The 27,998-nt window shown below is 43.2% G+C and overlaps 1 protein-coding gene across 4 annotated transcripts in view; it reads left to right on the top strand.

Moving 5' to 3' along the window:
- The first annotated feature begins 5,792 nt into the window (after positions 1-5,792).
- The window catches only part of TRIM55 (tripartite motif containing 55), a 42,998-nt gene continuing 20,792 nt past the window's right edge, over positions 5,793-27,998 (top strand). For all 4 annotated transcript variants that reach the window (XM_060127930.1, XM_060127929.1, XM_060127931.1 and 1 more), the window contains exons 1-7: positions 5,793-6,107; positions 6,603-6,775; positions 13,381-13,546; positions 15,524-15,619; positions 26,767-27,000; positions 27,351-27,373; positions 27,477-27,601. In XM_060127930.1, the coding sequence (XP_059983913.1) occupies positions 5,940-6,107; positions 6,603-6,775; positions 13,381-13,546; positions 15,524-15,619; positions 26,767-27,000; positions 27,351-27,373; positions 27,477-27,601 (985 nt within the window). In that variant the 5' untranslated portion in view covers positions 5,793-5,939. The remainder of the gene's footprint in view (positions 6,108-6,602; positions 6,776-13,380; positions 13,547-15,523; positions 15,620-26,766; positions 27,001-27,350; positions 27,374-27,476; positions 27,602-27,998) is intronic.

The following is a 27,998-nucleotide window of genomic DNA, read 5'->3' on the forward strand; positions in this document are numbered from 1 at the left end:
ACATCAGTTAGTAGGCTGGGGTGGAGGGGAGGTAAGACTAGATTGTGTGCATTGAGGGTGGAGCTAAGTGTCCTTGATCTTGGAGCCAAGGTAAGGAGTTCAGACATGGCCATTGGGAAGGCCTTACACTAAAGTATTTGCTACTTTTAGGGATTGTCACTGTTTATTTCTGGCATGTGAACTATGCCAAGAAATGTTCAGAGGAAAGTACAATATGTTAGTTTTCTAACATTTCCTTAGAAATATGTATGATGAAGTAAAATTTATAAACAACAGATTTGGAGAAGGATTAATTATCAAGAAGTAAAAAAGCTTTCAGCCAGAAGTTTGCAAACTATCTAATGAAAGAAATGCCACTTAGCTTCTGTTAAGTACTTTTTAAGTTAGTTAATTTCATTTTTAGTTTAGCTTTTGTAAAATGTTTCTTTTCACTAAAAAATTTAAAATCACATATTCAAGCTGCCTATTGCCAGAAAAACAGCTAAACTGAAAAGATTGACAATGTAAACCGAAGGAAAATGTTAAGCATTTTGTAGATGTCAAGAGTTCTTGGTGTAAGAAGACGGACGGATGGATGGACGGATGAATGGATCAATATTGCAGGGAAAAACTAACAACCTCATTGTCTTAGTTTAAGAGGACCTGGTCTGTGAACTATTAAGCATTGGCTTTTGTTTTGGCATGGGATTAAAGTGATTTTCAGGAGACTTAACTCGTGCTGGAGTTGACCTGAAAGTCTGAGTCCACTCATGACCTAGTGTTCCAGTCTAACTAAACCTTCTTCTCCAGCAACCCCTACTGTCTGCCTCCATAACCACACAGTCTGGTGTTTCTCTCCTTGTTTTAACGATTTTGTTAAACGCCAACTTTCTCACTTCTGGTGGGTAAAAGAAGGAAGAATTCTCCTTCCTCTACCTTAGAGAATGAGCTGAAATCAAGATCAGCCTTCCAGGTCCTCTTGTTTTCTCTTCCTCCAGGGCTGCACTCTGCCTCACTGCTTTGCTTCAAACTATATCTATTTTTTACTTCCCTTTAGCTCCACTTTCCATCTGTTTTGTTTGATGAATGGCTAGCTAGCTCCTGGAGCTAAGCCTAGATTATTTTCAAGTACCTGGATTTGCAATTATGTATGTTAAACAGACAAAAAGAACATGGGTAAATGAAATGCTGAGGACATTCTGGAATCCTTGGGAAGTATACTTATTCTGACACTGATTCTCTGGGAACTTTCTAATGCCTCCTATTCCCCAGAGTGCTCTGTCTTGTTTTGCAAGTTGGAATCTAGAGTTGATGTTGCTTTTCTAACTATTCTGGGGTTAGAGGAGTTTCATATCACCCTAACCAAAAAGTACAAAACCCACCAAAAGAGAGGAACCCAGTTCCTGCCAGAGAATCCTTCATATACATTTCAATTTTCCCCAAAGGAAAATTTTCCCCAAAGGAAAATTTTGGGGAATTTTCCCCAAAGGAAAATCCCCCCCCAAAGGCTTTTTAATATCTTATGTTCTAGGACTTGTGTCCAATATGGTGACCTCCAGCCCCATATGGTTATTTAAACATATGTTTAAATTGAATAAAATTAAAAATTCACAGACTTCCCTGGTGGTACAGTGGTTGGGAATCTGCCTGCCAATGCAGTGGACAGATTCGAGCCCCGGTCCAGGAAGACCCCACTTGCTGCAGAGCGGCTGAGCCTGTGCGCCATAACTGCTGAGCCTGCGCTCTGGAGCCCGTGAGCCGCAACTGCTGAGCTCACGTGCCACAGCTACTGAAGCCTGCGCACCTGGAGCCCATGCTCTGCAACAGGAGGGGCCACCGCAATGAGAAACCCGTGTACCGCAACGAAGAGTAGCCCCCACTCGCTGCAACCAGAGAGAGCCCACGTACAGCAATGAAGACCCAATGCTGCCATAAATAACTAAATAATGAAAAAAAATTTTCAGTTCCTGAGTTGCACTATACACATTTCAAGTACTCAATAGCTACCTGTGGCTAGAGGTTGGCCAGCACAGATGTAGAACATTCACATCATTGCAGAAAATTCTAATGGACAATGTGCTGTAGAGTATGGGGTGGGGTAGCTTAGTGGATGAGCCAAAAGGTATCATTCTGCGCAACTCCTTAACTTCCCTGAGCCACAGTTGGCTCAATGGAGATAATAATATCTACTCTAGAGAGCTATCCTAAGAAATGATTGGTACTCTGCAAATATTTATTACGTTTGTTGTGGTGGTGTAGTACTAAAGTAAGGGATTTTAGAACCTCATTTTCTCCCTCCCTGAGATTAAAAACACACTGAGATCTACATTTCGCTGGACCCTGAAGTCTGGGTTCATTTGGCCTGGTAGCTAGAGGTTGAAAAAGGTCAAGAGTCTTCTCTTTCTGTTGTCACCCCTCAGTGTCAAGTCCACCGTGGGCGTAAACTCAGGTTCTTAGGGACCCATCTTGCTTCCTTTGACTTATCTGGGCGATGTGGGAAACTTCTGGAGGAGGTGAGAGCCATGGTGGTTTTGCTTCAGCTTCTCAATGTGTCTAAACACACCCGTACCACAGTGTGGTAGGACTCAAGAATGGGGGGAAATCGGTGCTTCAAACTAGGGCAACTTCCTGTGTAATTACCCCGATTGGTTTCAACCCCCTGTGCTAGGGTGCGGGTAGGAGAGGGGAGGAAGTCATGCACCACCCCTAGAGAGTCCAGGGTACCTTCGGGAGACTAAGCTGGTTTTCGCATCTCTGTGGAGGCCCAGGTCCACTGCAGATTCCAGAGCCTTGAAGCTGACTTCAATTCTGATTCATTTCCAGAATTTCTGCCATCTCTCAGACTCTGAATGATTTGGGAGCAGACTAAAATTTTCTGGTTCCTCCCTAGGAACCAGAGTGCTACCCCCGTGTCCCACTCCCAACTCACATGCCCACCCCATAGATGGCTGGTCTCTGAGAGCGGGGGGAGCAGGAATGGAGGAAAGATGATGAAGAAGGGAAGGTGGTTCTTATCCATCAACCTGGCTCTTCTTCCTGTGGGCTTCTTGCTAGTTTCCTCTGTAGCTTCCAGGGGCAGTTCTAAGACAAAATGAAAGGCAGAGAGCAAGAAGGAGCAGAGAATAAAAGGAGAGGGTAGGGTTCAACTCTCCATCAAATAATTCAACTGGGGATTCTCAATGTTCATGCAGTTTCAGAGTGTTTTCTTCTACAAATACTGCTAAGTTAGGTTATGAAGCCCACTCACAGATAAAAGAACTGAAAGCCAACTAGGTGAGGTCACTTTCCCAGGATCACCAGGTGAAGTGGACATGGGAGCTGGACCTCCTGACTCCCTGTGCAGCCTCTCACTGCATCATCTTGGTTGCTCTGGCTCAGGCACCTGAGTCACCCCTGAGGATTCTACCCTCATAGCCACCAGAGTCCATTTCCTCCTTTCCTTCCCCACTGCCATTCGTCACCCAGGGCCAGGGCGTCATGACCTCTCACCTAGGCAACACCTCCCATCTGGTCTTTAGCCAGGTCACCTTCACACTGACCTATCCCAACCAGCACTGAGATTAATTTCACCAATGCACAGCTCTCAGGGAAACGTCCCTGTGAGACACTCTCAACGACTTCCTGTTGCCTAGTTTATTAAGTGGTAAAAACTCTTCAGCCCAGTATTCATGGGCTGCCAACGTGCCAGAAGCATGCTCTGCACTCCAGCCCAAAGCACCACACGCTCTGAGCGTTCCCGGCACTCCTGTCTGCTTCCATGCCTTCTCTTGGAAGCCCCACCTGCGCCCCACTGCCCACAGGACGACATGCCCATTGGTGTCTAGGTTCCTCAGTGGATCAGTGCAAATGCCACCCCACCCATGAAGCCCTCCTGATTCCTCCAACTCTGGAATTCTCTGTATTTTTTTTTTTTTTTTTGGCCGTGCCGCACGGAATGGGGATCTTAGTTTCCTGACCAGGGATCAAACCCGCATTCACTGGAAGCACAGAGTCTTAACCACTGGACCACAAGGGAAGTCCCTGAAGTTCTTTATCCCATTTTGTTTTGTCCTGTGGTTCTGTATATGCGTGTCTTATCTCTACTATTTATTAGACTGAGCTCCTTGAGGACAACAGCCTGTATCTTGTTCGTCTTTCAAGACACATGATAAACACTCAACAAATATTTTTTGAAAGAATGAATTCCTCTTAAAAGGATAGGCTTGGCTATAGTGTATAGTATTAGTTTAAGTGCTTTTCCTTAGGTTGCAAGGTCTTTTACAGTAGAAACTTCATCTTTCTTAGAAAACAGCTCTCTTATTTTGCTCAGACCTCCATAGCCCATGTACAATAAACACAGTTAACTGTCTAGGCTAGGTGAACTGAATTAACTCAGTAAAACAATGTCACCAATTCCCTTCTTCACTGTAGCTGCTAAACAGACATTGAAAGGAATAACAAAATTCTCCAAAGATCCCTGAAATGTTTATGAATACGTATAACTTATTATTAGTTAATAGAGCTTATTAGATTCTCAATAAACTCTCAGTGCACACAGCACTAAGGGCACACATAACCAGTCACAACGATCTACTCCTTACTGGTAATTAAGTGCACCCTGGGGCTGTGTTAACAAAATGTGTCCATTGTATGGGGTGTTTTAAATCAAGGAGAAATAAAGCTGCAAATTCATCACATAAAAAAATAGACATGTGTTTCTTATTTCATTTTTGATCTGATTTTAAATCTTCAAATAAAACACATAGATGAAACAGTTGTTTCACAAAATCCTGGCCAATATCTGAATTGAATTGATGACTCAAGAGCAGACCAAGAATTCTCAGAAATGACCGGGGAAACTGTCATTTAAAAAATCAACTTGGGAAATACAGACAAATGCAGAGGGGCGCAGATATTTCAGACCAGATAAAACCCAGGTGTGGAAGCAGGATTCCATTTTCACTTCCACTGAAAATGGCACTGATATTTGTCCCCCACTATATGGCAAAATAAAATAATGGGTCTGCCACCCCACGCGCCAGTTACTACCTCATTACTGATTGTTGGCGCAAACTAAAATTTTTAAAGATTGTCAAATTTTCTGTGTGTTTCTAGGTGTGTGTAGGGGTGGTGATGTATATGATGAAGGAGGATTAGGAAAAAGAGAGAGAAAAGAGCATACTAGAGCTTTATTACACAACTTTTTTAAAAAAAAATTGGATCAACTGGTGTTTGGAGTTTTTAAAAATTTTGTGGATACTTTTATGGTGAAAAGATTTGAAATCAGTTTTTAAGTTGAAATTTTTCCCATTTCACAACCCTCACAAAGATGAAATATTTAACACTAAGCAAGTCTTTTTAGTTGATTACCCTTGTGAAGCCAGGATAATGATATGCCAAGCAGACATGCTTCGTTTGTTTTCATCTAGGATAGTATGATCATGCTACTTTTGGTGACTTGCTTCCTAAATTCTCAAGACAGAAATGGCATTCGTTATACAGTGAGACTCTTGGACTATGTTCTCCCTGGTCCTGGAGAAGCCCATCACCAAGCCCTTGCTGATTGCTCACAGGGGGCACAGCTCAGCGACTGGGCACCAACATTTGCATTTGTTGTTGACAACTGTCAGCTTCACCTCCCTCTCCTCACAACCCCGTCTAAATGGGGTTTGTAATCCTCCTTCCCACCCACTCTCTTCACTCCCTGGGGTGGAAATGTTGGCCCCTGTTCTCTGTCACCTGTCAGAATCCATCCTCCTGTCACTGGCTTATACGGACAAGTCTGTCTGCTGTCATGTGACCCTCGGCTGCTAAAAACAGCTCCAGCCCCACTCTGAACCTGGGCCTGAAACAATGTCCTCCACGGAAAGAAACGTAAAGGACACTTGATCACACAATCTTTGGAATTATTTCCAGGAATCACTTGCAGAAACCATTCGAAGCACCCTTTCCCTGGCAGAGCACACAGGGACGGCCAGGAGATGAGCGCATCTTTGAATTGCAAGTCTTTTTCCAAAGAGCAGCAGACCATGGATAACTTGGAGAAGCAACTCCTCTGTCCCATCTGTTTAGAGATGTTCACGAAACCCGTGGTCATTCTCCCCTGCCAGCATAACCTGTGTAGGAGATGTGCCAGTGACATTTTCCAGGTAGGTCTGTTGCAATGGAGGGGGTGGAAAAGACTCCCTCTTCTCCGAATCAAGCACTTAACTTTGAGGTAATTTCTTTAGAAAGCTGTATAAGGTTGCATTTGTTAAAAAAAAAAAAAAAAGTTTTTAAAGTGATTTGCTTTGTACTTTGCTGTCAGCCTCCTTCTTACTCTCAAATCTAATTTTGTTTCAATACCAAGAATCATACTTGTTTAAAAAAAACTGCATCTGTCTCAAAATTGTAAATGAATTTACTGCCCAAGACATTAATGTTGGAGTTTCTGGCTGGAACTTTTGGTTATGGAAATGCTGGGCGGAGAAGCACCTCATGCTGAAGATGGTACATGCTTGCCGATGATGCCCTAAGGGACGGTCTCACAGCAAGCTGAAAGCAGGAGTTGATGTTGTTCCTAGTGTAACAGAGAGTGAAGGGAAGCCTCTGAAAAGCTACCTGTGGCGTTGCTCAATTCCTCTTTTCTTGCTTGGCGAGAACAGGCCTCTAACCCGTACTTGCCCACAAGAGGAGGTAGCACTGTGGCCTCGGGGGGCCGATTCCGTTGCCCATCCTGCAGACACGAAGTGGTTTTGGACAGACATGGGATCTACGGGCTTCAGAGGAACCTGCTGGTGGAAAATATCATTGACATCTACAAGCAGGAGTCCACCAGGTAGGGTTCTCCTGTGTGTCAGACACATCTGAAGCTTGTCTTCATTATTTGTTTGTTTGTTTCAGTGGGTCGCCATACTGAATGCTTGTTTACCAATCAGGGGCTAATTGTTTTATAGGAAAATGTTTTTCCAAGTCAGTCCTTCCCAATGGGAGTGAGAGTTGCTCTTGGGAGGAGAGAAGGAAGCTGGGGCCCATGCTTTTGTATCAATTTCAGAATGAAGTAACTCATTAACACTAATCCAGTCCAGATGGTGATATTGAAAGAGGCATAATGCTGCCCTACCCCCAGTCTTGTATTACATCCCTTGTAGACGGTTCTGCACTACACAGCTTCTTTATAGCTCCAGATTCTACACAGCAGAAAAACTAGAGTGCAAAACTCTACAGAAAATGAACAGAAATGGCATCTCCCCACGTCGGCCTGTTCTTAGTTCAGACAGTCTCATGTAAACATTATCTAGAGGATAATAATAAAAACAAAATCCTCTGACATAGTTAGTCATGGTAGTGACTCTGGGAAGTAGCAAAGCAAGGTAGACTCCTGGGATTTGGCAACTTAGAGTTTAGAGACAGGGGAGGAAAAAAAAGGATGGAGCTCAGGTTATGTTTCCCTATTCTCTAGGTTATTCTTCCTGAATACTGTTGGCATGCACCTGCTGATTGACACGCAGCATATACATAGTCGTTTTTTAGTTTTTTGAAAAGGGCTTCTTATTCATCGAATCACACTGGCTACAGAGTTCCTTTCCTAGAGACAACACAGGGGGAGTTCATTCCTAGAAGTGCTGGTGTCGAGGAGCCCTTTTTCAACTGTACACAAGGCAGTCAAGTCCATAGCGCTTGACAGCAATACTGAGACCATCTAGAAATGATCTCGCTGTGCTTCCTAGTAGGAGACATGGATTCACGGGACATCTGCAGGGCTCGAAGAGCCTTGTGCTCTTAGAAGGAAAGCTGTTCTATAAATCGAACATATAATTATTACAATTGCTATGGCTATTCATTTCTGCTTAAGATTCAAAACTAAATTAGATAGGGCCAGGATATAGATGGCACTGGGAAGAAGAGTTGCTGATGACATATTGCAGAGATACAGAGTGGGCCATTTCCCTCGCTTCCAAAATCTCTTGAGAAGAAGGAAAGTACCGCTGCTGTAATTAAGATCTGATCTCATTTTATTTCATTATTTTAAGATGCAAATAGATACACTGTCTCTTAAAAAAGTTAACCAGCCGATTAATAACCAACTAATTACTAAGGCTGTTTATATAACAACTGATTCAGTGCCTGCGACAGTGCCTCGCACAGAGCAGTTGCCCCGTAAGTACCAGATGTTTAAGCAACACCATAAATCTTCTTACACGTTCTATTTATTGCCATAATTTTCTGTTTTGCTACTTGCCACAGTGAGAGCTTGAATGATGTGAAATAATAACAATAATTGTTATGTAATCCCGAGAAGAGGAGATGTTAAAATCTGTAGCGTAACACTACATGACACATCCTGGCTTTAAAGTCTATGCAATGCATCCGCCACAGCTAGTGCCTAGGTGAACAGATTCAAAGCAATGAACCAATCTCTAACAATGAAGCTCACAGCTGAGTAGCCTACTGGTGTTTTTGTGATGATCAAATTCTTCTTATGCTGCTGTTTCTCGAACCTGAGACTTGCCTTTGGGACATTTTTAATTGGTAGCAAAACCACAGATTGTACAGAGAGCTCGGGCACATGTTTGGACATAAACCCAGTTGTTCCCTGAGGGCTGGCAGATTTACCAGTCCAGAATCCTAAGCCTCAGGGTATGTGAGGTGACTCTGGAATAACTTTGAAATACAGAGTGAGATGAACCCTGGCCCACATTAAGGTGGAAGCAGAAAGGGCAGGGGCTGGTCAACTCTGGCCTCCCGCAGAATGGCTAGAGATTGTAGGTCTCAGTAAAACCTGGCCTTCTTATCTAGAATTCTGCCTGGTGCTGAGCTAGCCAGAGTTTGCAGTGGGGGGGGGGGCGATGCGAGAAGGAACTAATTTCACTAATATTAATAATGAACATAACGGGACTTCCCTGGTGGTCCAGCGGCTAGGGCTCCGCGCTTCCACTGCAGGGGTCACGGGTTCAATCTCTGGTCGGGGAGCTAAGATTCCACATGTCCCACGGCCAAAAAAAGAACATAATAATTAACTTTAAAATACAGCAAGTCAAACCAATATGTGTTGAATATGCGTCAGCCACTGTTCAGGGTGTTACACACATGAATCATGTGTAAGTCTTTAATTCTCACGAGTATTTTAAATATTTTATTCAAAGTAATTCCTATGCATATGCATAATTTTAAACATTCCAATCGCACTACAAGGCCTCGAAAGAGAGCTGCATTCCCTGCCCTACTCCCTCTTTGCCCCCAAGTCTCACTCCCCAGAGTCAGCCACGTTTAATTCTTTCAGCTGTTCTTCTGCCACTTATCACCCAGTGATGTGTGTATGCTACTAGCAGGCTCCTATTCTTTGGTTTTTCAGTTTTAGACATTATCTATTGCCTTCACTGTAGACAATTAGGGCTGAGCCCCCACGCGGTTGGCTTTACCTTCTACTTTTCTTTTACTCTCCCCTGGGTTGAAGCCCTTGTTTCCTGGATCCTTTGTCGTCCTCTTTGTTGGTTTACTCTACTGTTTTTGTGGAGCACATCCTCAAGTAATCCCCTAAAGTGTGCAGAAAGTCCTCCTCTTTCCAGTTCCCCCCCCCCACCAGCCCTGCACTCCTGGGTGCCTGGCCTCTGCAGTCCCAGGGCCTTGGCAGGGGGAGCCTGTAAAGCTTGAGCAGCTTGTCCTGTGCGCCTTTACCCTGCAGGCTCCCAGCAGAACCAAGATGCATTTCAAACAGGTCACGTCCCTTCGTCCAGCTGTTCCCAGTTTCCAACATTTGGTTGCATCTCTCCTCTGCTGTTATCTTGCTCATTTTTTGTCCTTATTGATTTATACCTTTTTATTCCCTTACTCTCATTTTAGTGGGATTTCAGCAGGAAACAAATAAATAAATGCGTTCATTTTGTCATATTTAATTAGAAGACTCCTAGTCCAATTTTCAGATATGAGTAAAAGCTGAGCCTGAAAGAGTTGAAGGAATTCGCCTAAGGCCATACGGCCACCACTTGGAGAAACTGAGTTGGGATTAAACTTTGAGATCAGTTTGACTGTAAAAGTACTGCCTGAATATGGAAGCAACCTAAGTGTCCATTGAAAGATGAATGGATAAAGAAGATGTGGCACATATATACAATGGAATATTGCTCAGCCATAAAAAGAAACAAAATTGAGTTATTTGGAGTGAGGTGGATGGACCTAGAGTCTGTCATACAGAGTGAAGTAAGTCAGAAAGAGAAAAACAAATACCGTATGCTAACACATATATATGGAATCTAAAAAAAAAAAAAAGGCTCTGAAGAACCTAGGGGCAGGACAGGAATAAAGATGCAGACGTAGAGAATGGACTTGAGGACACGGGGAGGGGGAAGGGTAAGCTGGGACGAAGTGAGAGAGTGGCACTGATATATATACACTACCAAATGTAAAATAGATAGCTAGTGGGAAGCAGCCGCATAGCACAGGGAGATCAGCTCAGTGCTTTGTGACCACCTAGAGGGGGGGGATAGGGAGGGTGGGAGGGAGGGAGACACAAGAGGGAGGGGATATGGGGATATGTGTATACGTATAGCTGATTCACTTTGTTATACAGCAGCAACTAACACAACAATGTAAAGCAATGAGACTCCAATAAAGATGTTTAAAAAAACCCAAAGTACTGCCTGAAATGCATCATCAGCACCAGATGCCCATCCTTCAGGAAACTTGAAGATGGTCCCCGAAACCCCAGAGAGCAGAGGGAACAGGCTACAGACTCCCTGAGACTAGCCTGCACGGAACGCCTGGGGGCCACAGCCAGCATTTGGTACTGAGACCCGAACCACAACTGAGAGCTCGGACACCCTCACCTCATGAAGTTGCCTTTGCGTCTTTATTCTACATGCCACATTTGTCCCAAGTGTGTTATGTGGTGTAAGGTGTCTGAAGGTTTTCATTCTACACCCATTTGTAAGTGGGGGATGCCTCTCGGCCTGTGTTGCCACCTGAACAACAACAACCTAATAAGGAATATTGCAGGCAGTCCTTGGTCTGTATTGCATCATGAAAAAGTAATCACAATCAAGAACTAAATGAAGAGCCCATGGCTGTTTCCACATTTTTCAGTATTGCATCCCCTGCAAATATCTGAGCTCTACAATATCGTCCCTGGTCAGAGCTGCTAACATCAGAGCAGCACGTGGGATGCAGGCTAACCTCGGGAAATGCCTGGGGGAGAGGGGCTGCAGTAGCATCAGCTGTGCCATCTCCCAGTTAATGTGCTCTGGACACTTACTTGACATGTATTACGAGGTGGAGGTACAGGGGAGGGAAGGTTTTAGAGGTAGAGAAGCCTTTGAATCACCACTCCTAGTCTCTAGATAACCGCTGGAGGCCTTTGTCATTTATAAGTGGAGTCTTCAGGATGTTGTCTGGTCTTTTCCTTTGCCACTCAGGAGAGCCAAGTGACTAAGCTTTCCCCATAGTTCACACGCCTTCTCCAGATGAGCGATTTTATGTTAGAGCACAGGGAACACTGTCCATGAATCTGGCAAATTCCCTTTTACTTCTCATTCATTCAACAAATATGTACTGAGCACCTACTCTGTGCAAGGCACTGTTCTTGGCACTGGGAACCCAGCAAAAAAGGAGACAGACCATGGCCCCTGCCCTCATAGAGCTCACATTCCAGTGGAGGAAATAGACCATAATATATATAATGGAATATTATTCAGCCATACAAAAGAATGAAATATTGCCATTTGCAGCAACATGGATGGACCTAGAGAATATTATACTTAGTGAAGTAAGTCAGACAGAGAAAGACAAATATTATATGATATCACTTATATGTGGAATCTAAAATATAATACAAATGAATCTATATACAAAACGTAAAAAGACTCACAACAGACATAGAAAAATTTATGGTTACTAAAGGGGAAAGGGAAGGGGGAGAGGGATAAACTAGGAGTATGGGATTAAACAAACTACTATATTAAAAAAATAGATAAGCTACAAGGATTTCCTGCATAGAGCAGGGAATTATATTCAATATCTTGTAAAAACCTATAATGGAAAATAATCTGGAAATATATATATGTATAACTGAATCACTTTGCTGTACACCTGAAACTAACACAATATTGTAAATCAACTATACTTCAATAAAATAAAAATTCAGTTCCAAATCTGAGATGCTTCTAAATAATCATATGTTTGGGAAAATGAGGAAAGATTTTGGATTTGTATTTAAATTTTCCAAACAATTCTGAAAACTATTAACAGCCTCAGTCTTTGAATAGAACATATCAAAATTCCAGATTTCGTATAAGTAGGCTAAAACCACCCTTCCCCCCATGATCTCCAGAGGGAGCCTATAGCATCACAAGGTGACATAATTTTGATCTTGACGTATTCTAACACCTAAACCACGATGATGGTTAGGGAAATATACCAGGCCCTACCACGTGACGTGAACCTGGGCTCTCCAGGTGATTTCGCAGCTAAGAGGTTATCCTCAGGCAACAATAATTTGTCACTACCTCTCTCATGCTTCTTCATCGCTTAGCCATGGTGGTACCCCTGAAGTGCAAATCTCAAACCCAATGCTCCATTATGACCTGGGCAGCTTTGAGAAGTTTTGGTTGGTTTGGTTTGGGAAAACTGAAACTTGCGGATTATCTGTGAGATTTGGACTTCCGGGGTACCACCATGTCCCAGAACAACATTTTGCACTTTTCTTATTGCCTAAAGTATTCAGTGTAATTGCTTACACTCACTGAACACATACTACCCACTCTTAACCACTGCTGAGTCCGCAGGAAGTCACGTACATTTAATTTTCTGGGCTAATGGCAGGAGGAGACCCAAACAAATCCAAAAAGCACTTACACACAACTACTTCCAACCAGCGCCGAGATGGATAATCAGAGATTTGGGCTCCCCCAGCCCACCTCCACGCTCACTCCTTTTGCCGGGGCCAGAGGCTGCAGCGGTGGGGCAAATGGGCCTCCCCAAAGCTGGTGCAAACTTGACATTTTGTTTATCGGCAACCTGCCCCTCTTTACCCGTAATTGTAAAGTCTCTCTTGAGAGACTTGTGAGCATGTAGAGATGGTGCTGAAGCAGCTCCTAAGGAAAGAATCCGGCGCTCGGCTTTCAGGAATTGCACTAGCCCGTTTTTAAACCTTGAAATCGGCCAATGGGGGGAATATTCATACCAGAGAAATTGGCAAATGCTACAGGTCACAGTCTCCATGTCCTTACCCCCAGCCTGGTTGGAAATTTGTCAGGACACTGCTGATAAACCCGTAGAGAATTTGGAGGGCTCTGAGCGCGTGAAAGGGGCTCTGGAAGTCTGCTGGGGTAGGGTTGCTGGGGGTACAGGGTCTTGCCGGGTAGGATGCAATGCTGATCACCCCGTTGGGCCACCCGGCTCAGCTCTGCCGCAACCGGAGCTAACACTTATCCACGTATCTCCTCCCAGACCAGAAAAGAAGTCCGACCAGCCCCTGTGTGAGGAGCACGAAGATGAGCGCATCAACATCTACTGTCTGAACTGCGAAGTGCCCACCTGCTCTCTGTGCAAGGTCTTCGGGGCGCACAAGGACTGCCAGGTGGCTCCCCTCACTCACGTGTTCCAGAGGCAGAAGGTAACAGAGGCCTTTCCGCCCCTCCTCCGAAGCCCCTTCCAAGTGCCTGCGTCACTGACTCGCTGCCCCCCAAGGAGAGATGCCCAATGCACAGGGCCACAGGGCCCTGAGGCTGGGAGGGCACGGAGCATAGAGCCGGAAGGGATGCTGCGCACCCTCCACGTGCTTAATGCCCTGCAGGCTGGTGGGAAAGGTGGGGGAGGGAAGAGATGCAGACAGTCAGGAAGGGGTCCGGAGGGGAACGGTCGCTGTGTCTGCGCCCGTTGGAGGTTGTTGAAGATGTGCATTGTTATGGGACTCGGTCCGAGCTCAAGCTGCTCAAACGTTATTTGAGGTTCAGACTATAGGTAATAAAAGGATAACTTTTTACTCCACTCAGAACATTTTCCTTCATTCACCAACCAAAGATTCCTTTGGCCTTCCTCAAGGCCTTTTCTCGCGCACTCCTAGTTGGTAGAATTACAATGAATGACATTGCGTTACACGTTCCCTTGGCCTGGCCCTCCAGCCTGGGTTAAACTGGCCTCCTAGCCTTTCAACCTAGGCCAGCACTGACGGCACCATCCATGCCCTCACCCCAGGGCCTCAGACCCCTCATTCTGACCAAATACAGGGTGTCCCAGCTTATCACTCACCTGCCAATCCGGTTTCACCCACAGGCAAGTAGAAGCTTATCCATTTGATGTACATAAACTGTGGGGTTGTGTGCTCAGAGAGCTGCAACCAAGTCTTGGCATCTAGAATTTGAGAAGCTCCACATCTCAGCTTCTTTCTGTAAGAAGCAGAGGTTCCACATTTGGTCAGTGTTTTACACCAAATACAGTACAGAGTTGGAATTAAATTTGGAAACCAAACTTTGGGCAACACCAGTCGCAACCAGTGAGTACTAATTGCTAAAGAAGCAGGATTTAGCAAGATATCCATAACATTTATTTATTTTTCAATCCACTTAAGACTTATCCCCCGTTTCCCTTTTACCTGCCCCCCCCCCAAGTCATACGTGTTAGAACTGAATGGTACCTGTGTCACACCATTCCCCTCAGAGCCCTGAGGCCCATGCGGGATGGACAGAGGCAGGCTGGCAGAGCTTCCATCCCGCTCCGGTTTGGCCAAAGCAAACTTTTTACCTATTGGGATTATTTATTAGCTTCCATTTGAAGAAAGGGTTCTGCAGCTTTAAAATGTTTTACAACCACTCTTCTGGTCCAGTCTTCTCACTTTATATGTGAGACCAGGAAGGTCCAAATTGATTACATGTTTTGCCCAACATCATAGAGAAGTTGAAGGCCGAGTTGGACCAAGCACGTAGGTTTCCTGAGTCCCATTCATTCAGTGTTTCTTGTGCTCCAGAGGCCAGCCTCGCAAGGGGGTAAGTAAGAACAACGGAATCGCTTCGGGGTCCAAAGAGTCCTGAGAGGAATTTCAAGTTGAAATTTTTTTCCTGGAAACAGTTGAACGTTACAGTTTTAAGTTTGTAATGACTTAGTCTAGAATATGAGTATTTGTTTGCATCTAGCATGTAGAGGATGCGTAATAGGTATACGTTGAATAAATGAATATTTCTCTAGTAAAACTGATCCTGAGCTGCACTAGACAAATAATTCATTTTGGGCCCCTGATGTCACATTTTGGTCTTCATTCAATAAACAATGCTTAGAATTCTTTACCCTGAATGTGCTATTCTCTATGGCCTATAATTCGGTGTTCTTAATGTTTTTAGCAGGGTCACAGTCTCTGTTAAGAATTTGATGAAAACTATGAAACTTCTTCCCAGACAAATGCATTTATACACACATCCATTCAGAATTTTATTTACAAGATCAGGAGGTTCTCAGGCCTCCCAGCCTCACTGTTCCTCCTTTGGGGGTTCCATGGACCCTAAATTAAGAACCCATGAGGACACTACTAAGATGAACTCACAGTCAGTGCTGACTAGAAAGCCCCTAAAATCTTGCACCCCTCTTTTCTCTCCATTAGTCTGAGCTCAGCGACGGCATTGCTGTCCTTGTGGGAAGCAATGATCGGGTCCAGGGAGTGATCAGCCAGCTGGAGGACACCTGCAAAACGATCGAGGTGAGTCAGGTGGCCTCAAGGGAGTGTAAACCGTGCCTGAACGCCTGGGGTTTTGTGGCTTCCTCAACGCCACCCTAGAAATCCCCATTCCAACATTTCAGTCTTTCCATATAGGATGACCTCCGTCCTGATGTGTCTCTAAAATATTTACCTCCTGGCACAGAAAAGAGAAGTGACCACATGAGGCAACAAGGCAGATCTTACCACATTTATCAAGGTGGTCGTTACAGGTGTTCTTTCTCGGGCAACCCGTTTTGAAAGATTAGCTACAAGAAAAATCAGTTTCCAGTAGTGACAATGAGTGTTTTCCACCATCATAGCACAGTTTCTTTGTGGAAATCTAAACGGTCTTAAGAAATGCTAGTTGGTGCTTTAGAAAGTCATGTGCAGATTCGAGCTGCATATCTAAGCTCTAACAGTGGAGTTGCTGCCTGCCTGCAGGGAGAGAGGGGGTCAGTATCTGGGAGCTCACTGAGGCCAGAGTCCCAGCTCCTTCATCTCCGCTGGCCCTCTGTCTGGCCCAGTGCCCAGCACATAATAAACACTCAATTAAAAACTTGATGAACAAATGGCTCACACTTAGGTTTGGCATGTCAGAAATATTGGGAATCCACTTTTTCTCAAGATCAAATATAAACTGTATAAATGCTGAAGCCAAAGGGGTTTTGCCACGTGGCAGATGTCTTTCCAAGAATTGAAGGTCCACAGGTTAGTTCAGCCCTGCTGCATGGGGGCAGGTGCAAGCCACCTGGGTTTGAGTCCAGGTCTTTGGCTGTTTAACCTGGAGCAGTTTATTACTACTCCCTGCTCTAAGCTTTGGGGTTGTGCTTTAGTTGGACCTCAGAAGCCTGTACTGCTCAGTTAATGGCATGTTGTCTTTATTGCTGTGGACACGGCCCCTCTTGTTATCTATTTATGTCCTTTTATCCCCATTTCCCACTCCTTTTCTCTGTAAATAACTACTCTAACATGTTTAGTGTTCCATTTACCTGTATTCCTACAAAACGTGTGTTGTTTTATATGCATGTCTTTTAATTTTATAGATGGTATTTTGTTGTTCTTCTCATTCTGCTTCTTACTTTTTTTAAACTAAACGTTATGTTTTAAGATCCATTCACAAGTACATTCATTCCTTCAGTTTTCTCCTGGAAAAACAGGGCAAAGTACCCGTTTTATAGAGTTAACCGTGAGAAGTTAAGTAAGCATAAACACAGTGCTTAGCCTAGCGCCTGGCATATGGTGAGTGCCTGATAAATGCTCTAATCTTACCATTTTATCGCTTGAAAGGCAAATTCTATCAAAAGCCAAAGGCCAGTTCCTAGATGATGACTTCAAGATGTTGGCCAAAATCATCTCCTTTTAGATTCACACATCATTAAAGTCAGTCTCCTCCCTTCCCCATACTCACATTCCTGAAAAGATTCATGATGGATCTGGAATCCATTTATAGAAGGACAGTTTTCTCTTGAAGAGATCGAAGAGATTCTGAAATGGACAATATAAACTTTTTTTCTTTTTACGTATTCACAGTAAAGGCCAAATACAACTTAATCATTAGGCCATGAATCAGCACTCAGTGTGGTACCACACTGAGTCTCGAGTGTATAAATAGGAATGTGTTGCTTGTGGACAAGTGAGGTCATCTCTATGCTGGTCTCTGCTCGCACCTTCATCAGAGTCCTCTGTCAGGGGAACAGGCTTTCTGTCGCAAAGGGCTCTGCTCCATTTAGGCAGCACCGGAGGACACAGAGGGCGAGGAGAGACTTGACAACAGGTTTTCTTCCTGGAGGCCTGTCAGGGGCACAGTGGGAAGCAGCTGTTTGTTCTTTCATTGAGAACAAGACAAGAAGGAACAGGTTTGAAGTTAAGCCCGCAGAAGGGATTAACTGTAGATATCAGAAAGAACTTCCTGAGAGTGAAGGTCAGGATTACAACCCCTATTGTTACTGATAAAAACATTGGTCCAATGTACACACTTTTACGAGTATTTTCACAGTTCCCCAGAGGAAGCTGTGTAATTTTCCCCCAGGAGGCTTCAAGATGAGTCAGCAAATTGTCAGGAGGAGTCCATCCCCTTTACGCATTTCATTCACCCCTGGGATTTTAACTTAAGGAAATAAGATGAAGATGTGGTATATAAACAGGACAGAATGTCTGTATTCATAGGGGGAAAACATGCCAAAAACCAAAAGTGTAAGAGCAGGGAATAGTGGGATGACAGGTGATTTTCAAGGCCTTCCTTATATATGCCTGTATTTCACATTTTTCTAAAGGAAGCCTGAGATTTGTAAAATAACCAATAAAAGAAAGGATACATGAATGAATAGGGCTCAGATAAGCACAGTTCTTTCAGATCAGTTTAAGTGGCTCACCTGGAAACATAGGGATTGGCTCAGAGCCCCCCCCCCCAGGTCTCTGATTTTATGATTCCTACTTGATGCAAACACCCTCCATTTGAAGAGGCCCTGAGGACAGAGACACAGCTATAAATGGCCCCATCGTGCACCTGGAATCGCTTATGTGGCCTCCCTCAGAGCCAGGGTCCTATCAGCAGGCCAAGCACCAGGGCAGGGCAGTGAAGCGCACTGAGGTCTACCTTGCCAAGCAGGTGAATTCTGTACCAGGGGTCAGGGTCACAGAGCTCCTGTGTCTCCTGTCCTGCCTGGGGTGGTTGTTTCCCTTTGTGGCTCTGCTCATCACCTGCCTGGAAACATTTTCCGAGAAGCCATCGGCGGCTCCCAGCCAGGGGGTGGGGAGCTGTTTTTGAAGAATTCTCTTTTCTGATTGGTGAAGAGCTCCATAGGGACAGGAAATGGAGCAGCCCCTGGGGTGGGCACTATCCTTCCCTAATTACATGGCCTCCCACTCGGGGCCCTGACACCTGCCCTTGCAAATGTCTAATTTTGTCCCTAATCATGTAATGTCTTGCAGGGCTGGCCTGGGCAGGCAGCCGGCCCGGGATCAGCCCTGGAGAGCCGCTGAGCTTGGGATAAATCACGCTGGGGACTCCTTGTGATCCTTTAAACACAATGTGTGCAGTTGATGTGAGTTTGCATTGATGATGAGAGTGGCTTTGAGACGGATCGCAGTCACAAAAGGGAATTTGAACTGAGCTGGGGAGGAGTGGCATTCCCGCTTTGCTGTGGGCCGATGGGGGATGGAGGAACCTGCAGTCTTCTTAGCCCTCCTGACCGAGGTGGCTCAGCCTGAAACGTTCTCAGAGTTTGTGATTGGAGGGCCTTCTGGGCTGTTCCAGACGAGCCCAGCAAGATCTAAAGCTACACTTGCCTCTCCAGGCCTGGAGCTGTTCTGGGATGGGTTGGGACAGAGTAGGGGGACTGCTGGTCGGGGGTGGAGAATTGCACTGCCTCGGGAGCTCTCTGCTTCCAGAAAAACGTGCTTGACTTTCATTCCTCATCCCTAGAAAACGTAACCTCCCTCTTGTAGTCTTTCCAAATGGCGCTTATCCTAGGTCACTGGAAACCCAAGAGAGAAGGCTAATCACACTAGCCGTCCCGAGGCAGATCGGCCTAGAAATAATGTTGTTCTGCGTGTACGTCCGTCTAGGGGAAACAGCTGAAGCTGAATCATAACTATTTGATCTTGAGCATTTCCAGTATTTGAAAAACGGCACCTTTAATAAAACCCTCCAATGATTTTGCAATGACAACAAATCCATTATATTTCCAAATCAATGATTTTAACCAAACAGCTTTGAGACATTGTCCATGCAGTTACAAATATGAAGTATGACTAGAGTAAGAATCATTCTAAAAAGCATGCCAGAATTATGACATATGCTTCAGAGTTTGAATTTCGGCTCTGCCACTTAATGATATGACCTTGGTCAAGTTACTTCCTCTCCCCGTCCCTCAACTCCCTCAGTGGTACAGGGGGGTTAATAAACCTTCACAGTGCTGCGGTGATGACTAAGAGGCACATGCTGGGGGCTCTGTAAGTGTCACCTTGTGTTGCTGTCACTCTCAGCTTGGAAAGAGTACACGTAATCTAATGATGCTAATAATTGTTTGAACCACTGGAGCATCTGGAGCATCTTTTAAATGGTGTCGGAATAAGACCTCAAGGTCTTGGTCAATTATGATGGCCGGGTGAAGCAACTTCCTGCAGTGGGAAAGATCGAAAATGAGTAGAAGCAGATATTAGCTCTATTCTTTGAGGCTTTGTGATAACTCGAGATACTGGCAACAAAGGGAGGCTGAGCCCCTTCCAGGAAACATGCTGATTATCCAACAGCAGACGGGAGTGAATGAAACAGCTGCTCGGCTTGCCTTGGTCTGGTCTCATGCTTTCGCTGCACCATGGGGCTCAAGTCAGCGCAGGCTCACCTGACCCTCAGCCTTCAGAGGATTTCTCAAGGATATTCTAAATGATCTGGACTAGTCCAGAGAACCCCTAATACCAAGAAACCCAGGAATAAGAATTGAAATGCCATAAGTTATAACACAGTTATTCTTCTAACACGAAGTGGGTGGTAATGCAACTTGGTGGAAAAGAGCATAAGTTTGGGAGTCCTGAGACCCATGGCCATTGAATAGAGTTCTTCCACTAAGCCCTGCGCAGAGACACTGAGTGGATGGGGGAGGGGCTGAACTCTAGTCTATGTGCCTTGAGGGATGATATTTTTCTAATTTGTCTGCCCCTTTTCTAGGGCAGCCTGTCAGAGACCTGGGTTCTCACCCTAGTCTGCGCTCATGGGGCTTCTGTCATGTGCTCGTGATTGGAATTGGGCTTTACCAATGAAGGGCTGGACTTGAATTCCTCAGGAGAATCTTCCTACCTTAATATAGTTCTTTCTTTAATATTATTAATCTACTGTCTGATTTTGGGGGGGGGAGAGGGGTGTTGAGGGGAAAGGGAAGGAAACCCTGTTTGGTTTAATGAAGGGAATTTTGAAGTACCATATGTCAAATGAAGCTGAGTGGGCCCTTCCAGACCCAGAGCTGCTGTTTTGAACAAGGGTGTCTCAAAAGTTGAGGAATGTGGTGTAGATATGAATGGGCCGAGTAGAGCCACAGTTGCTCACTGACAAGTGATGGGACTCAGAGCTTATCTTCAGCTCTATTTTGGTCACAGAGCTATGCTCCTTACATGGTAAGAGCAGTGGTCACAATTGTCTTAGGTTTCCTGTGGTGGCCTTGGCACATTCCAAACCTGGGACTGACATTGCTGGGCTAGGATGTGTAATTCACATCTCAGTGCTGTGATGACCATTCTGAAACTTGCCATGGGTGGAAAAAGGCATTTTACATATATAAAGAGGCACTTTATAGTCTAAAGGCTCCAAATAACTCCACATTTACCTGAAGTTGTAGAGCCTTGAAACTGGAGAGTGGGAAGGGACCTTAGCAATCATCCAATCCCATCCCTTCTTGTACACATTAAAAAAAAAACTGTCCTGAGTTAAATGTCTTCCCTGAAGTTGCCTAGCTATTTTTTGCTGTTTTCTTTTGAGTGTTGAAAGAAGAAGAGGTTTGGAGTATCCACTTAAATACCTATATCTTGGGAAAAGAACAAAGTAGGAACTTGTGAGTGAGGGCTGACTATTCCTAAATACAATTCATATATCATTCATTCATCCAATCGTTCAAACATATATGCAGAATATGCCATATTCTGCACATGTAATGCTGGGAAATAGATAAAGATGAGATAAACAGAAAATGTTCCTTCCCTTAAGAAGGTTTTATTCCAGTAGAGGAGTTAGACAATAAGGCAAACAAATAACAAGATTGTTTTCAAAGAGTAATAAGTGCCTGGGGAAAGGGTGAACCACTGAAAATCTAATGATAAAACCTCATAACGGTGCTTTGCTTGGCAGGCTATCTACTCTTTAGTATATGATCATCTATTGCTGATTTTTTTCCATGAAAACTTCTCTTTGCAGTCATGTATCTTATTTTTTCTTATTGCCACTAAAATATAAGGATGGCTAAAAATTAGAATCTGTCAATTTTAACATTTCTATAAAGGCAACATCTAAACAATGTTTTTAAGGTAAATATTGAAGGTTATCTACTCACTTCTAAGGAAACAACCAAATGACTACTCAATGTTTTTCTTTTCATCCAGATATTATGGCATTGGTTAGAAACAAATATTCTACCTGTCATCATTTTACCATTTCAATGTGGGCAAACTAGTCTTCCTTTTATAAAATCACCCCTTTTTGGTATATTGCCTCCATACTGGGTTCTCCCTAGAGATGGGATGGATTTTATTTCCATTAAAGTATTACAGACAAGTTTAATTTGTTCTTCTACATAAATAAATATAAACATAACTGTCTTGGCAGCCCCAGGAGGAAGGTCATGTTGCAGTCAGAGGCTCTGCATCACAGTATAGTTGGAGGCCAACACGACTGCATTTATGATGGAAGTTACTTCAATTGCTAAACACACTCATGCAGAAACACGTGTGCACATACACACACACACACATCCAACACCACGTCCCACATAGAGGGGACATAGGAACTACAGGCATCAAAAGGAATAAAATGGACAATGTTTGAAAAAATAAACTTGAAAGTTCAGAATGTATAGATGTTGATTCAATTAGTATACAGAGAAATGGGGGGAGGTACACAGCCTGGAACTGGGCTTAAAGATACATGCCTTTTTACTCAAATAAATGAAAGGTATGATAAAAGCAAGGAGAAATCTTTGAGGTGAGGAAGTTTTTGTGCAGAAGAGATAAACATGGTTGCTATCATGCTTTTGCAGGCAACAATCATCCTTTAAAGTGTACTCTCTGAAGAGGTTTTGATGATGCAGAGGTCCACGTTTTTGCCATTCCATTTTTATGTTGCTAGAAAGACTCTGTTAAAAGCATTTCAGGTCCACACTTACAAAGGCACAGTAGGTACTGATATCAGAGTAATCAGTCACTGTCAGTAGCAAGTTGGCCTCTGAGAGTGTGTTTTTTTGTTTTTGTTTTTTTCTTATAGCATATACACCTGTTCCCTAATTACCTCAGAGGACAAGTTGATAAACTGAGCTGTTTGAAATTCACTGACTTTCACCGCAATTCTGAAGGTCTCCTAGCCTAGAAAGATTGAAGGGTGACCGTGTTAGTATCTTGTGTATTGCTTCTACCTCAAAGAGTATGCGTGAAAAATAGAAGAATTTCAATTTCATGGAGTATTTCTATTTTTTCATTCTAATCTGACATTAGGTTAACCTGAACATCTTAAGTGAATTTCTAAAAGTTTGAAAGTACCAAAGTACCAATTTCATAATTCCAGAAAAGGAGCATGCATTTTTCCTCTTTTAGAAACAGAGTTGTCCAACTCTTACATATTTTGCATAGAATTATATTAAAGGCAAGTTCAGCAAGAGAAAAAACACAAGTGTTTTTTTCTGTTAGAAATTAGAAAATACGATCATTTTTCTACCATCCCCCTGAACACTGGGAAAGTATGGCCAGCTCTGAGATCTTATAATGCCTGATACACAGTAAGCACTTAGTGAATTTTGCTGAAAGAATTATAATGAATATATTTCTGAAACAATTTGAGGATTCTTGCCTTTAAAAGCCTACTTTCAGCATGGTAGATTTGTTAAAAGGTATATATTCAGTACATAAGCAGGTCACACATTTTTTTTTTCCAAGTTACTTTAGAGTATATCACAACTGTGTGGTGGGAGTGGCAACGACCCAGGAGTTCAGAGACCTTGGCTGTATACCAGGCACCAACAGTAAATGGCTTGAGAAAGTGACTTAACGCTGCCGAGTTTCAGTCTCCACACAGGTGAAATGGTTAGTTTGGAGGTTACTTCTGGTAGTCCGTGCAGCTTGAAAATTCTACAGTTGAATGGCTCAAATTAAGGAAAATTGAATCTAAATTTAACAAACACTGACATAGTACCTACTATGTGCCAGGTAATATTATAAGTGCTTTACACACCATGTAGTCATGTAATAATAATTAAGCATATACTACGCATGGGGTAGTATTTCCTACACTGTAAAGTATAAGCAAATGACAGTTGCTATTAAAAGGACAGTAATTTTATTAAACTTCAATATAGTACAAATCATTAAAAAAGAGTAGAAATAAAATAATACTTGGAATTCAAAATAATATAAGAATAAAGTAGTTTTCCTGTTTAAACCACTAAGTAAATTTTAGATGGCTGAAATAAGTGATCTAATTTTTATTTGACTTAAGAGAATACACTAGCTGTGACACTTGACTTCACATCGCTCTCACTGCAAATCATTGGCTTTCATAGGCTTGAATGGTCACACATATTAAATCATATAGAAGAAAACTTTTATGAAACAAAGATATTCTACCAATAATACATCTTAATATAGTATTCATTATAAATGTTTCAAGTGCACAATTTGTTTTAGAAAAATAAGCTAGAAACCAGTGTATGATCACAGAAAACAGCAGAGTTTCTGGACATCAAAGGCATATTTGAGAAATGCGGTGGGCACATGGTTGCCTGTAAGCTTAGAACAGTAAGTACTACAATGGAAGAAGTTTTGATTGGGAAGATACTAACAGGCTACAGTTCCTAGGCCTCATAATGGTCCAAATCTCAAGCTAAATGGCTAAAAAATGGATGGAAATTTGGCAAGTCCAGCAATTTCCATGTCTGGACATGCTGCGTGGGCCCTTGTCCTATTACTTTGACAACTGCCGAGACCACAAGCATTTTCATCACCTCCCTGTACTTCCTCTGCTCTTACTCATCCTTTATGGCCAAACTCGGGCACCACTTCCTCTAAGAAGTGTTTTCTGAGGCAACCCCTCCCTGCTCCCCTCAAATGGTCCCCGCCCACACAGAGGGTTGATTAAGGCCCCACCTCTATGCTTCTATAAAACCTGGTATGAATCTCTAACATAGTTTGATTTTTCAGGCTACTAGGTCGTATTACTATTACTACTGGCCCATAGTCTTTCCCATTAAGTAAACTGTGAGCTCCTTGAGAACAAGAACTATGTTTAATTCATTGTTGGATCACCAGAGCCCTGGATAGTGGTTGACACAAATGTCCCACTTAAGAACTGTTTGTTAAATGAATGAAAGGATGGGTGGATGACAGCAATAGCTATTATTCACTAATAAAATAATTTGAACCATTGGCTCTCCTTTGTGCATTATAATTATAATTGGTTGGAAACTGTGATGAGAATTGACTGCGTCCAAAGGAGGCAATAGGGTGAGGGATGTATTTCTTGCACATTTGAGGAGTATCTTCATAATCAACAATTTGGTTTGGGTCATCCTCCCCTGCTTACTCTGAGAATAGTAGATAAATTGTGGGAAGATAAAACATCATTAAAAAAAATCTATTCAATGGAGATTTACTGACCATCTACTATCCAAAGTGGTATGTGTCCTAGGCAGACCCAGATTCTATCCTCAAGGAGACCATAGTTTAGATATTTAAGAAAGGAAGAAAGTGACACATGACATCAAAGACACCAATGTTTACTAAAATGAAAAAACATGTAATAAGGGTCATACAAAGGTCAGAGATGTCAGGGCTTCCCTGGAGGCGCAGTGGTTGAGAGTCCACCTGCCGATGCAGGGAACGCGGGTTCATGCCCCGATCCGGGAAGATCCCGCATGCCGCGGAGCGGCTGGGCCCGTGAGCCATGGCCGCTGGGCCTGCGCGTCCGGAGCCTGTGCTCCGCAATGGGAGAGGCCACAGCAGTGAGAGGCCCGCGTACCACAAAAAACAAACAAACAAACAAACAAACAAACAGGTCGGAGATGTCAGAGATAAATGGCTGCATTCACAAGAAGCCCCTACCAGGCAGGAGACCTAGGTTGGATCATTATGGCTCAAAACCTGCTCTAAGTTGTAAAGGTCTTGGACCCAGAGATGGTCGGGTCCAAGGAAACTGGCCTACACACACACACACACCAAGCTTACTGGAACTTGGAAAACCAAAAGGCCAATGACAAGGCCAACTGGAAAGTTAATTAGGGCTTAAACATGGATTCAGAGTAAAGGGAGCTGGATGGAATGGGAGATGCTTCAGCCACACAATGCAAGTGCAGAAGCCTGACCTCACATGCAAACCTTCTCTCCAGGAATCAAAGACTAGGTCCAGTATTCCCCTCTCTTGGACAGTACTGGATACATAGAGGACCTGGTGGCTACAGGTATATGCCATACATAGTAACCATTATAGGATTTCAGAGGATTAAAAGATGACATTCAGTCATCGAGATTCTTTATGGAAGAAGCGGTATGTCAACAGTGTCTTTTAAGATTGCTTAGAGTTTGCAACTGTGAATTGGGGAAGAACATTCTAAACGGAGGGGAGAGCACGAGCAAAGAAAGCGAGTGGTTCATTTTTTGCCGGACACAGGATATGTGATGGAGGATAGTAGAATATTATGAAGGAAAGGTGGAAACAGGTCATGGACAGGCTTGAAAGCTAGTTATGAAGTTAAATGTGATTCTTTGAGCAGTGGGGAGTCATAGTAAAGAAGAAGCACTGTACGCCAGGAAAACGAATTTGGCTACAGTGTGTGAGCTGACTTGAAGGAGGGAACCCCAGATACAGAGGCCATTGGGAAGCTCCAGAATCGACATCCTTCAGCTCCAGGACTGAAACTAGGACAACAGCAATGTAGATGGAGCAGAGAGAGTCTGAAGGGTACTAATCAGGAAGTACCACGGTTTTTTCCAAATACATACATATACTCATTCCAAAGAAAATATATAATTTAAAACCAAATCTGTCCTAATTTCTGTGAAATTCTCCACTTATAAAGAACAGAAGACTGAAAAATCATCAGGGAATTCCCTGGTGGTTCAGTGATTAGGACTCGGCGCTTTCACTGCCGTGGCCCGGGTTCAATCCCTGGTTGGGGAACTAAGATCCCACAAACCATGTGATGCAGCCCAAAAAACAAAAAATCATCCATCTATTTAGCCAATTTGATTGATTTGGGATGGTCTAAGTATCAAATATGATAAAAATGGGATTTTCAACACATCAACACAGTGGGTATGTATACCTAAGGGACAGGCTAAGGGAAAAGAAAAAAATATCCTATGCAAGTAAATTTTCTTTTCTCCTGAAATGTCCAGGTGATTTCTCCAGATAGACACTCTTTTGAACACTTTCTAACATTAGCTAACCCAACTAACAGGAATGCTGCAGAAAACAGAAACAGGAACTTTGTGAGAAGTTTGATTACCTGTATGGCATCTTGGAGGAGAGGAAGAACGAAATGACCCAAGTCATCACCCGAACCCAAGAGGAGAAGCTGGAACATGTCCGTGCTCTCATCAAAAAGTACTCTGACCATTTGGAGAACGTGTCAAAGTTGGTTGAGTCAGGAATACAGTTCATGGATGAGCCGGAAATGGCAGTGTTTCTGCAGGTAAGTACCCCTTTGGCCCCTGAGGAAACAAACCAAGACGGTGGGGAGATGATCCTGAAAAGCTGTCATCACATTTTCGCTATTTTCTGTACATCTCATTTTGATCTATCTTCTCAACCAAAATATATGTGCTTATATCTCCATCTGTTTAAACTATTTCATAAGCATATATTTAAGGGACCATGGCATTGCTTAAATATGAAAGGGTTCTGGTATAAAACAGCAGTTCTTTACAGCACTTAGAAACTAAGCTATGAGATGTTCAGAGTCAGCAAAGGAAAGAATTAAATCTCAACACCGTCTTTGATGAAATGAATTTAAGTAGGCTTGTCTTTCGTTTGCTTCCACAGAATGCCAAAACCCTGTTACAAAAGTAAGTAGTTTTCATTTCATGAAAAAAAGTATACTTTTCATTTTTACCCAAGGCTATCAAACTTTACACAGTGACAGAAAGTGGCAACTTGTCTTTGTTGCAGAATTTCTGAAGCATCGAAGGCATTTCAGATGGAGAAAATAGAACATGGTTATGAGAACATGAACCACTTTGCAGTCAACCTCAGTAGAGAAGAAAAAGTAATACGCGAAATTGATTTTTACAGAGGTTTGTTATTCTTGTGACCATTTGGCCAAAACTGCAGGTGTGTGAAAGCGTCAGATGTGTTCAGTGGGAGGAAAGGGGGATGCAGGATCATCTCCTCAATGGATGTCGACAACTTTACAAGGATCATAATCCAGTGTGAAGCTCGATTTCATGACAGAATCATATAGTTTGTTGACGGTGTTTATTTAGCTTTGCATATCACAGTGCTTATTATAATTCTGGTATTAGGTATTTAACTCTGGGTTGTCAAATATTTAATAATCGATGGTGATGGTAATATCTCAACTTCAACCCTGCACAAGGTGCGAGCCATAATGATAATAATGTGAAGTGTCATCAGGTGCAAGGTTAAGGATGAGATATAAATAAAACATAGTAGACACTTGGATTAGACATT

Source organism: Lagenorhynchus albirostris, chromosome 17 (genome assembly GCF_949774975.1).
Source record: "Lagenorhynchus albirostris chromosome 17, mLagAlb1.1, whole genome shotgun sequence".
Lineage (NCBI taxonomy): Eukaryota > Metazoa > Chordata > Mammalia > Artiodactyla > Delphinidae > Lagenorhynchus > Lagenorhynchus albirostris.